Source organism: Mya arenaria, chromosome 13 (genome assembly GCF_026914265.1).
Source record: "Mya arenaria isolate MELC-2E11 chromosome 13, ASM2691426v1".
Classification (NCBI taxonomy): domain Eukaryota; kingdom Metazoa; phylum Mollusca; class Bivalvia; order Myida; family Myidae; genus Mya; species Mya arenaria.
This window is the reverse complement of record NC_069134.1, coordinates 30,736,304-30,748,887: the sequence shown is the minus strand read 5'-3', so window position 1 is coordinate 30,748,887 and position 12,584 is coordinate 30,736,304. Positions and strand designations below refer to the sequence as shown.

Below are 12,584 nucleotides of genomic sequence, written 5' to 3'. Positions count from 1 at the left end.
GTCGTAACATTATAAAGTGTTGACCTGAAACTTAAATCTTTACATATGTTTCAACGTTCTTAGCAGCATTATGTTTTTATAAAGCCAATGTTTGGGGTCGTTGATTTTATTTTACAACTGTCAATGAACAGATTGAATCACTACGAAGTTGTTATAAGATGAACTAATTGGGTCTAAATTCTAAAACATAAATATAGAGAAGTATAAAACAGAAATCATTATAAAAGCGTACGTGTGCAATAGATATCAATCTGAATGGTGAGTGTGGCGGAGATTTCCAGTAAGATCTAGTGGTATTTGTGTCTGTCTCACACCCGAAGGTTATGTGTTCAATCCACACAAGAAACTTTCTCATAGCCTCTCAAAATTGAAACCAGTACTGTTTCATTCCCTGGAAACGGTATTCAGCTTTGTCACGATTGAACTAAACGAAATTAGTATAAACATTTTTTTTTAATTTTACGTTCAGTATTAATATTTACCAGATTAAGTTCATATGTAAACCGGAACGGAAACTGGAAGGAGGGTCCGTAAAAAGGCCAAAATACATGTTTGATGTTCTTGTACAAGACGCTTTTGTAATACGTTTTAATGATGGTGTCATTGCAAAAAGAAAAACGAGTCTACAAGCATAGTCAATGATCATTATTTCTAGTTGTTTTCATTTATTGTTATTGTTCTTCACAAGAATTGCATTGAGTTTTTCGGAATAGCATTCCGTGTGCATTTGTTCCAGCAAATATTCCTGAAGGACAGAAAACAGTCTAAAAATACCATCATGTAAGCGCGGTTCCGTATTTTGTCATGTAGGAATAAACAATGCAGACAAGATTTTCAAGTTAAGTGACACAAACGAAGGCAATATATGCGAAGTTGCAAGCACTATACATCGTTTTGTTATCACCGCGTCAATTCAAACATATATAGTATCACAGGTAAGCCTCTAGACAAATGAATAACATGCATATACAGTTCACATAATTAAGTTTTTAAATAGTCAAGTCGCATTACAAATCAACACTTTAACAACTGATCTTGTGTCCTAGTGTCTGTCACTTTATAAAGCAGTTATATTCGTGTATGCCTTCGATACCGGATAAATTCTTATTGCATACGACGATTGTCTTTTGCATTTTCGCAAAAATCACGAACCGCATTTATCAGAGACTTAGTCTTTGGATGTATGCTGAATCATTCTTATTGTATAATGTCACATGTGTCAAACATCTTCAATCTCACGACTTGGTGTGATAGGAGTAGACATATGACGCCTTACATTTGGTAAGTCATTCAGTTTGAGATTGCACGTGTGTCTCAGTACGCTTCCATTGCAATTTGACATGCCGCTAAAGTATTCGTTTGGTAGCAACGGCGCGGGTGTCTGCGGTTCAACAATTATAGGAGTGGTCACTCTGCATGCGCAGCAGTCTTGTGGTTCATTTGTCGATCGGGAAGGTAAATCGTCAGAATCATCAAAATGTGTAAGGACCTTGATGCCGACGAAGTGAAACTGAAAATGATACATGACTTGAAATGTTGTTGAAAATATATGTGTTTCTTTTTAAATTCCTATTGCAAATATCGTAATCACTGCAATTCAACCCGTAGAAAACACATTAATCATATAAATTATAATTATGCCAATACACTTAAGAAAATGTGATAGATTATAGATTTATACATGCGTTTCGAACTGTCCTGCTACATTGAACTGAACATGTTTAGTTTTGTGTACTGATACATATGTATTAGTTTTGTTTATATATGTATATAATACGTTAATCATAGGAAAGGTTCAAACGTTTTCCGAAAGCTGATACCAGAGTTTATCTAAAAACAATAAAGTTTTATTTCATACGCAACATTCCAACCTTAAAATGAGAAAATAAACAATTTCAAATAACAGTTTACCACTAGAATCGCTGTAGATGAACCGAGAAGAAATCCCACGATGACGTCAGCAGGGTGGTGCTTGTTGTCCTGGATACGGCCAAGACCGCAGATCAACGAGAGGAAGACAAGTCCGAACTGCAGAAATATTTTCAGTGTCCTTGAGAAAGTCACTTGAAGTCGCCGCTGTATGTAAAACTGAAGCGAGAAGATATCGAAGTGTACATAAAAATAAAGACTGAAACGCATACAGAAGAAGACAATTGAGCGTAGACTGCATGACCGATATCTCAAGGAAGCTTAACAAACTAATCAATGGCGTCTCTTCTATCCAATTTGACCGCCACTATCCCTGACTAATTTAAGCAGGGGAGTCTCCGTGGTCTTAGATTGTTCCGTGCAACGAGACCAAAGAAAACAAGAACGCTAACATAATCTGGGAAGTATATGTGATCGTATATATAGACGTTCTACTTGAAGAATGAATTATTATATTTATGTAATGGTATCTACTGGAAAAAAAGTCCGGTAGCGGAATATTGAACAAATACACAGTTAATAAGGATAAGGTTCAGGCCTAAAAACAGGAGTTTGCATTGATTACGTTAACTATGCGTTTCCATCTCTTGGAAGTATCTAAATTGATTTAAATTCAAATGACAAAGTTTAAACTTGATGAAAAGGTTAAACATAAACCCAAACACAAGACCAAAACACAGACCTACAACACATTGCATATAGAATGTATAACACAAAGGTGTTTTTAATTAAGTGTTGTTGGGATATCGCCTTCGAAAGGTGATCAAAATGAAATTTTACTGGGGTCTTACACTAGTTTACACAAGTTATATTGACACATATTGTGAAAATATAACTTTTATATTTTATAGGACAAATACGAGAGAAGCAGACTTCATGAGGTATTGATTTGTTTAGCTGGCTGATTAACTGATAACTAATTAAATGTAGAATAAATACACGGAAGAAAAATGAGACCCGAATGTCGGAAAGGTTTCAAAGTGTAACCGCGTATTGATGCATAACAAAGGGATGAAATATAAAACAAGTTGTTTAAACAATGAAATAAGATGAGATAAAATCAGTTTAGACGAGCCAACACAAAGACAAATGTTTGAGAAGTAATGTTTGATATAAATGGTACTAAAACCAAGTCGAATATTTGGACGGTTATGTTCATAATGGATTTATTTCAAACTCGTTCGTGAAAAAAGTAATTGACGGCTAGATTTTTAAAGCGTAGTGAACCGCCCATTCATCTTATGTACGAACGAAACAATAAAAATACTCATAAATTTGAATATATATTAATACCAATACATACAGAGAAATAGATGGCGATGTACATAGACAGAGATGAGTGACCGGAAGGAAACGACTGTCGGCTGTCCCGAATTTCTTCTGCTCCGTGCTCACTTCCGGTACAAGTGAACTCACTGATGTATCTGTAAGATAATTTATCTCAGATCTACAGTGCCAGGATAACATTTATAAGATTTACTTTACAATATTTGATTTTTTTGAAATTCCATGCTATTAATACTTTCAAACAAATATTTGATGGTATTTATTATAAATATGCAATGCACAGGAATATCAAAATGTTTCCTATTTTAAACGTTGACGGTATTCCCTATATATTTAGAATCTTGCTAAAATAAATAATAAAGAATAACATGCATAACTCCGTTCTAAATAAATGCCAGAAAAGTATGGTAACATGCTCAGTAAAAGAGTCTACATTCCTGCAACACTCACCCAGGACAGAGTGATCGGTTAAAATTTGGCCGGCAGACGTCAAAGAAGTTAGGTCGGAGTGAACCAAGCTGGTTTTTGACGAATTCCACAATCAGCTGCTGCAGCACAAAACCCACGAGGAAGACGCTGTATCCGCGCACACAGTAGACCAGTCCCTCTGCATTCTGACACGGATGACGGCACTTCTGATCTGCTGTGTTCAGTAGCTCAACAAGCAATACCTGTAAAATGCAATATTGTTTGCTCCGACAACAAAGGCGTAATATTTTAGAAATATAACACACCACTGAGGGTCATATGACATTAAAAAGACCGGCGCATCAGCCACCGAACGTGCATATGGCCGAACCATGATTCTTTTCAAGGGCACAATGTTATTGGCCCAAACAAGTTAGAGCCTGACACGGTTCAAAGATAGAAAGTAAATTGTATGAGACGAATGAAATGCATATCAGTTCTGTGAAGGCAGTTGACACGTCTTAGTATAAAGCGTGTCGATGAATCAAGTAAATACCAAAAATGAGGAGAATAAAATAATAAAATACCAACGGTACACATCAAATGCCATGATATTTTTTTTGTAATAAAAGCTAATTCTTAGAGAGAAAGAAAAAAAAATTGCTTACAAAAACGACTAAATTCAGATTTGCTTATCTTCAAAATACAAATGAATTGATATTTTAATACGAATTCATCATACTAGCATAAAAATGTTTTGTTTTGTTTTATTTTATACCATCATGCAACCTTGGTATTCGATCTCAAAACGAAAACAATGTATACAAAGGCAAGATGATCAATGCCACAGATCAAAACAGAGACATTACTCTACAAGCATTAACAAAATATCAAAATATCGTCATTAGTAAATGCTTGAATAACCACATAGGCTGGGTCTGTGAAAACTAAGGTAAAACTAACTAAAGACTTAAACCCGTTCATAGGCGCTCATCTTGAACTGTACTCCAATACTTTTTCAAGAACGCCAATTGTCTCCGATCTTGCAATATTTGGATATTGGAATGATCAACGAGCACTCTATATAAATCATTTGGTACTTAAAACGGTTTTCGGACGCCCAACTAGCCCGTAATTTTATTGATTTGTGGACCATAAAATATTTAGAAATTGTAAGTTTATAGTTTTAATGAAATCAAAAACATCTTAAAACAAGTAGATGAACTTTAAGTGCTCAAAGGCCATATACAGACAACACCTTCCAATGAATGAATCTAACCGGGGCAACAATGCTGATTCCTTTAGCCTTTAGGTACAATAAATAACACAAAGACAGCCATCTGTCAAAGTTTGCTGAAACGTATAGTTATAATGATACAATATTGCAGTAAGCATGCAATAACGATATAACCCCCCCCCTTTCCTAAGGGTATACATCCAAGCAATACGCACCACAAAGATGGAAACGCTTAAGCCTGCGATGATGAGAACAGAAGTGGAGACGGTTTCGGGTCGGTAGGGGAGAGAGAGGCCTGGATCGTCACAAAGAAAGCCGCGCTCAAACGGCGTCCCTCGGAGAAAGAGGAACAATACCGGGATACCCACTGTAAATATTCAAGGCATTCAGTCAATACACAGCTGCTACTGTTTACCTTACTGCTTATCAAAATTTGATAAGTGAGCACATCGCTTAATTTCAAATGTCCATTGCATTTTTATTTTTTTGTTGAAAAATACCTTTTTCTATCAACATTAACAGTATAACAATGTTTTTTTGTTGTTGTTGTTGTTTCTTATAATATGTTTTATATTTACACAGTTTATAACATAACACGATGTCAAACTACTTAATGTCTAAAGATTTATTTAGAAAAAAAACACATATTGCTTCTTTATTTAGAGTTGTGAATTTTATAGATTTGTTTATAAATGGAATTCTTAATTTAAGAAATAAGCTGGTAACAGTTACGGGGTATTAACATTTTACGTTTAAATTTGTACGGCTAATGTATCTCCATGTAAAGTTTTATTTTTTCTCTTAAAATATAATACATTTGTGCTATACACAACACTCTTTACACTCAATTAAAGATCCTGTAATTAGTTTCGGATTATATTACTACTGAATTACACTGTGTCTCAAAAGGGAATGTTTATCTGGTATTTAATTTGTAATTAATTCCTTGTTAAAGTTAAATGGGGCATTGAAAATGACCCCGAGGGTATTTCAATGTAATTTAATGACTACTATAATGAAGTATTTGATATCCACAGCCAGATGCTTAGTGTTAAACGTCACAGTTCTGTATTGCGTGGAGGATAGCCATCAATGCGACAATGTAAGCAGCCCGAAACGTCCAGTAATGGATTTGAACCTGTTTCGGTGTAGAATTACAGATGGCTGAAATGTCAAGATGTTAATTTGTAGTCATCTTAAACTTCTTTGTTATATGCAACATTAGCTATTAGAGTGAATCAAATACGTTTGCGTTAGTTTTCTAACGACGAGGGCAATGAAGAGTGTGACTCTTAATTTACGACAATAAGACGACAATACTGCACCTCTTAAATAAGGGCTCGCTTTAAGTCCGGAATTTATGGCACGATGTTTTTCAATGGCAGCGCTATGTTATGTTTAATTATTTTGTATACATAATACCAGCCATAAAAACCTATTTTCTTTCTCCTTTAAATAAAACAGTTCACCAATGTCAAGTGTCCTCTTATATAGCTGTGTGTAATTGTTTCCGACCATAGGACTCATAGGACCACGTAGTTCATTCTTTGCGGGGAAAACATATGTTCATAAATGTATTAAGGAAATTGAAATACATTTTTTTTTCTCTTTCAAAATTCATGTAACTAAACATAATTATGATAAATGCTTGGAAGTATCCTCTTTATAAGCCTTTTGATGCCTAGTGGCACCCAGTGCACTTCTAGCGAAACAAAACAGATGTTTTCATTACCCAATACAAACTATGAAAGCGGGTTTGAAGATGAAAAGGTTATACACGAATATAGTTGTTGTATATAAGAACAAACATTCAACAAACGGTGCGATGCTTTGGAAGTCTAACCGTGCCTAAGTTATATGATTATGGTTATTAAGGATTCCTTCTCACAAATGCCAGATCCATCATCGTCATTAACCTTAATGTTACATCCTGTTCCCTTGTGACCCCATATAATTTTGGTTTCATTTAAAAGCTATTTACTAGCTGGCTATTTATACGTTAACTAATAAAGCAAAGGAACATTCTGCAAATTTAACATTTGATAGTTAATGCATACTTTGATAAGATGTAGCATTTACGTTTTTACATTATTCAGGATTGTTGGGATAAGAGTGAAATTGTGCACGTAAACTGATTTTAGTCCCCAGTAATTTTACATTTTACTGACCGTTCCAAGGCGGTACCTAACAATCCTTGATAAACACCTATTTTAAATAAAATATATGCACTGTCTTGTTTGTGGAGTTTTGTGCTGTTGTTCCATATTTCTTTTTTTGTGATTTTTTTGCCCTTGTGTTCTATGTCTTTGGCGTTTACCTTGTTCCATTAAACGGAGTTTATATTCAATCTTTTGGCTTCTGAGCTTGTTTCTGTAGTTTTTTTATATTAGTAGTATACATAAAGGTATTACCATTCGTATATTGGATCTTTATTTTACTTTTAATTGGACATAAAAGAATATATTTTATAATCTCTAAACACCAAAAACCTTGCTGCTCAAATCAGTTGCATTATTTTTGTTTTACATTTTCTTCTTCTGCACTCGAAATGCATTCAAATGATACCGAATGAATATGGGTTCACCCGCCATTGAATATTCACATAATTTGTTGCCTTTTACCTTAATACGAACGTGACTTATAGGTAATGAAAAAGGAAAACATACATCATAAATTATTGATGCAAATATCAAATTGCTAAAGAATCAAATGAAGTCATAATCATTACCTCTTAATAGATAAATTGTACGGGTAATATGTCTAAAGCAGGATGTTACAATAAGTATGATCGCTTGAACCATATTTTTATTAAATATAGTACAAGTGCGCATAAGAAGTTGTGTTTCTCTGGTGAAAGTACGCAATGGGTAGTGTGGTTTGAGGGCGAGATATATTCTCAATAAATTAGATAACCGCGTGTCAAATACATCGTGATTAATTGATACCATAATTGAATAACCACTTGACATTTTCTTCCAGGCAGGTGTCAACATATGTTTATATGTTATAATTATTATAGGAAATGTTTGTTGTAGTCAATGAACTACTTTCATGCGTTATAGATCCTATGTATTGAAAAAGCACGATTGAGTCAGTAGCAATCGTTCTTTAAAAATTACATGCATGAATTCCAAGTTTCGAAATTATCCGGCCAATGTGTCAAAACGGTCTAGAGTCTAAATTGAAACTTCGGTCTCAAAACTTCTCTTCAAAATGAATTTCGTTGAAGCGGGACTTTTCTATTGATTTTTTTTCGATATATTATTATGCAAAAGTCATATTGTCATGTACACATATTTTGTAAAACAGAATATGTACAATAACTGGTTTTAAACATTTATTCAGTCTGAGTCTATTTAATACCATTTATTTACGCCTTTGATTGATAGCTAACAAAATTTAAGATCCCCAATTACAGCTTACTTTCCAATGCGATAACTCCCATACAAATTGATGAACTGTGTGTGTTGTCTTATTTCTTTCTAGCTGCTTGTCTCCTTGGTTTTTGCCTAAGATACTTGCGCATGATCACATTTTCATAATCACAGTAGATTTGTCCTTGTACTTCTATTACATTCTTTGGCACTCATTACCGTAAACATGATATTTAGAATGTTGTGTTTGTTGTTATGAGCTCCATTTCATTAAACGTGAATACATAATACCAACGGATATGTTAATTATATTCCAATTGATATGCGGCAAATCTCATCGAGAAAAAAATGAGTTTTCAAATGATATGACCAACATCATCTTAATAGTGATGAAATCGCGAGTTTAATGACAAATTTTAATGTTATATTTTATGTTTAGGTTTGATCATAAAACGTATTTTTTTCGTTTCAATCTTTAACAACAATTACAAGTTTCAGTTCGGATCCGATATTTTAAGATAAGTCATTTTGGTTATCCATAGCTTACGTTCATGTTTTGCTCAAAGTAATCATTTATGAGTTTAGAACCCATAATGTTTATCTTTTTACGTTCAAAATTATCTTTAAGTACATTATTTTACGATACTTAGAATGAAGAACAAATAAAATAGATAGATAATAAATACATTGTGTTGACGTAGAATATAAAGTTTTTATTGCAAGTACAATGTGGTATAATCATTTCCCAACTTCAATTTTGGTATGTCTGGGCTGTCTGATTTTGTAACATCAGTGACATCCATCAGGCATCTTACCTATGTTCTTCGCTTGGCATAATAACTGGTTGATGTTCATTTACTGAAGGTACACTAACAACCGCTTTATATACGTTATTGTTATAATTCCTTAAAATCCTCATTTCGGGCTTATGCTTTTTGAAAACTTCATAATTGTATGACAAGTATCGATCATTTTTCTTTTTTAATTGTGCACATATTGGTTGCAGATGATGATACATACGTGCATTCATTCTGATCGTTTGAATTATTCATTTTACATTTTCTGATATTTTTAAATTCAAGGACATTCTTTTATTACAACAATCAAAGTGAATTACATGCACTAATACCAATCGTTTTAAGTGTCCTTTGTGGTTTAATCGTACGAAAATACATGGCATCAAATTGTTTTAAGTGTATTGCAAGATGTGTCTATAAGTAAGGAACTCTAAGATTTATTTTGATTAGAAATATCACTAACCGCAGTCGATTCATGTTTCAAGTCCTCATAGCGTATCTTGTACTAAGGTAATAGTTATTAACAGGTTGTTGTCAAATATGACGTATATGGCTTGAGAACGTCTTTAACTGTTGTTTTTCTTCCATGATATTAAATTGATTTTAGGTAATAATTATTTTGCATTTAAATTATTGAAATGATGTTAATTTAATCATGTCAATGTATTCATGTCATGTATTTATTGCCTTTATTTGTTATTTTATATTCAAAACATTTACTCGTATTGTATTAAAAGATTTAAAAATACGAATAAAAATACGAATGAAAATGTCTGTAGATCGATTCAAAATAAAAGAAAATATTTTTAGAAAAGGTCAAACTTAAATACGTACCTATTAAAAACAGTGTGACATCTACTATAACTGCTAAGGTAATTCGTCTGCGACTCAGCCCTTGCCTACTTCCCGGATACTTATCCATGTTACAGTAATCCCAAAACACCATTTGCGGTCTCAATTCCTCAGTCAGCGGTTAAATACACGCTAAAATGGTAATCCACCAATCAAAATCAGGGAGTAAATACGCAGGACTTGTAAGATGTAAAATGAGATGTTTAAATTGTCAGGTCCGATTATTTTGCAATTAAATTAACGTTGGCGTGTAAAATTAAAATGTATTTTATTAATAAATGGCATGTGAATGTAAATGAAAATTCATAACTTTGCGTTAAACGTGAAGATTCCGCGCGAGGTTTTCTGTTTTTGCTGCATTAAAAAGCCACTCAATGATTCCATTTACTTTCTTCTGGAAAGATTATTACTTTATCCAAATTGGTTTTCAAACGTTTGACACTTCTCTAACTAATCCTCCTAAATATCCAGAAAAAACACCTACGTCAGTATCAAATCAAGGTTATAATGATACCCAAAGTCTACTTCTCTCGATGAAAGTATTACAGGAGATGCTTCCAAAACACATAATCCAAAAACAACATGTTAGACGTGTATAGTGCCCAGATACCTAGATCACTAATGGATATTATTATTGTTATGTACTCCGATGAAATGGTATGAATTGCGCAGTAATTATCCGAGAACTGATGTTTGGAAATCCACAATCTCTGAGGGTTTCAATACGTCTCTTATTCTTTTTCCTCTTGACGTAAAATATAATAATTGATTCTTAATAGCTGAATAGACGCTCAAACTCTATTGAAACAAAAGTATGAGCGCAAGTCTCGGTGTGTGCTTTTAAACCGAAGATAGATGTCTGATACATTGAAAGAGCATTGTAACAGCTATTGTTATCGCTTTACCTTTATTCTTGCTACGATTGCTGACAGTTTTAAACTTATCGTTGTATCTTAGATATATAGATGTCCTTTCAAACTCTGCATTTTACTTCATTTTTACACAATGTCTTCTTATAACAATTTTCTTCATCACTTGTGTTGTTTTTATCTGGTTAACGTAATGTTAAACAGCAAATAGAATTATCTTGGGTAAAGCAGTTACCGGGTATCTGCGAGTTATTTCCAACCTGTTACAGGTGTAAATGGATTTCACAACTGTTCAACAACAATCGAAGATTTTACGCGATTCCTTCCGTCAGATACTATTCGTCTAATCTACCTTCCAGCAAGCTTTTATAAAAATGTACTAAATTGAGTGCATTACGATAGAGCACATTCGAATTAAATCTGATACAATTAAAATAAAATTCCAAGAGGTGTTCTGATCTATATTTCACTGATTAATCAATTCATTATTCAAGGATAAGGTCAAGTGCTAACAAATAAACGACCAAGCATACAGACATTACCATGTATATGTGTGGTTCGACTTATTTGATGTAATACTGCATTTATATATGGGGTCACTTGATGCACTGCGTTAAGGATCCATTTCCTTTGGTGTATTTTTACAAAAAGGAAAAGATACAAAGTATTTTTACAATTGATTTCCTCTTAGCACTTCCGATTTTTCTCACGCACCAAACCACAATTCGGAGTGAATCGCGCTTAACATGAGCTAAAACCGACCATATATGAGAAGAAAATACTATATTTAGTGTTAAGTAGTGTATGGGTCCCGATAGCATATCAAAGTAGACTGTCGGAAGCATTGCTCCTAGCTCTCTACGTTGCTCGAGAGAGTGACTGAGAAACGTCTTGACATCAACCCTGGCATCTACGGTACTGGTACTGTCGGAAACTACACCTCTCGTCGCGAATTGAATTAATGTAATCTGACCTCGGCTTGACACTAGAAAACAAAGCGGAAAAGGTACTTGATTTTTTAACACATGTTTATTAAGTTAAAGAGATAATCGTTTTAAAATCATGAAAAATCGAGAATTTCTGGAAGACAAAACGTCGGTTATCTAAACCTGTAAAATGTCACCCAATTAAAGAAATGAACCCTAGTGGGTGTCAGATATTGAACATGTTTGGTGTGAAGATATTCTCATTTACAATTGCTTGATCATTTCAGGTTGTTTCAAAAGCGAACAAATACGTGAGCGACCTGGAGAGCGAACATTGCGGTTGTCTCCAACGACAGTCAAGTTGCAACATGACAACAATCATTGCAAAGTCATTTTATACAAATTTCAGTATGGGCAGCCCAATTATCAAGGTTGTATTGGCTATTCTATTCGCAGCCCAAACATCTGGGCGCAGTATTCAAATTGCTGGGCAAGCTGGCAGTCACACAAACGGATAATTAACATGACGTCGTCATGACTTGAATTTTTGAAAACATTTACAACTCCTTAACTGGTATCAACGCAAAGAAACATAAATAACTGTGACTGATACAATGATGTATTTTATAATTCTACGAAATGAAATACGATGATAATGAAATTCTAAAATGACAACCCAAAAGAAAGAATTCAAGAAGAAAAATCAAATAATGGTTTAATGTCTGGGATGATTTATCAAAACGCAGGAATTAAGTGGAAACATTGCAATAATGGAAGTCCCCGCTGTAAGCATGTGGTTTTACTGTGTCTCGCCCAAATTCAGAAAGTATGAGCAATCTACCGAAAATTTCAATAAATGACATGCATAAGAATTACAATAAAATAAAATTAAATAAAAATCGGCG

General features: G+C 33.7%; 1 protein-coding gene across 1 annotated transcript; it reads right to left on the bottom strand.

The window, feature by feature from the left end:
- Positions 1-630: 630 nt before the first annotated feature.
- LOC128213281 (phospholipid phosphatase 1-like) lies at positions 631-11,147 on the bottom strand. Its single transcript, XM_052918880.1, has 6 exons — positions 9,867-11,147; positions 5,077-5,228; positions 3,667-3,887; positions 3,233-3,353; positions 1,912-2,088; positions 631-1,510 (listed from the first exon to the last, which is right to left on the bottom strand). The coding sequence occupies exons 1-6, from the start codon at positions 9,976-9,978 to the stop codon at positions 1,220-1,222; spliced, it is 1,074 nt and encodes a 357-aa protein (XP_052774840.1). The 5' UTR covers positions 9,979-11,147; the 3' UTR covers positions 631-1,219.
- Between the last annotated feature and the right edge of the window lie 1,437 nt (positions 11,148-12,584).

Bases quoted from the DNA above. Each gene is read 5' to 3' on its own strand.
- LOC128213281 (XM_052918880.1), bottom strand. From the start codon at position 9,978: ATGGTGTTTTGGGATTACTGTAACATGGATAAGTATCCGGGAAGTAGG. The intron at 3,888-5,076 runs GTGCGTATTGCT...TGCATTTTACAG, and splicing joins TAAGCGTTTCCATCTTTGTG to GTATTGCTTGTTGAGCTACT. The intron at 3,354-3,666 runs GTGAGTGTTGCA...ATTATCTTACAG, and splicing joins AACCGATCACTCTGTCCTGG to ATACATCAGTGAGTTCACTT.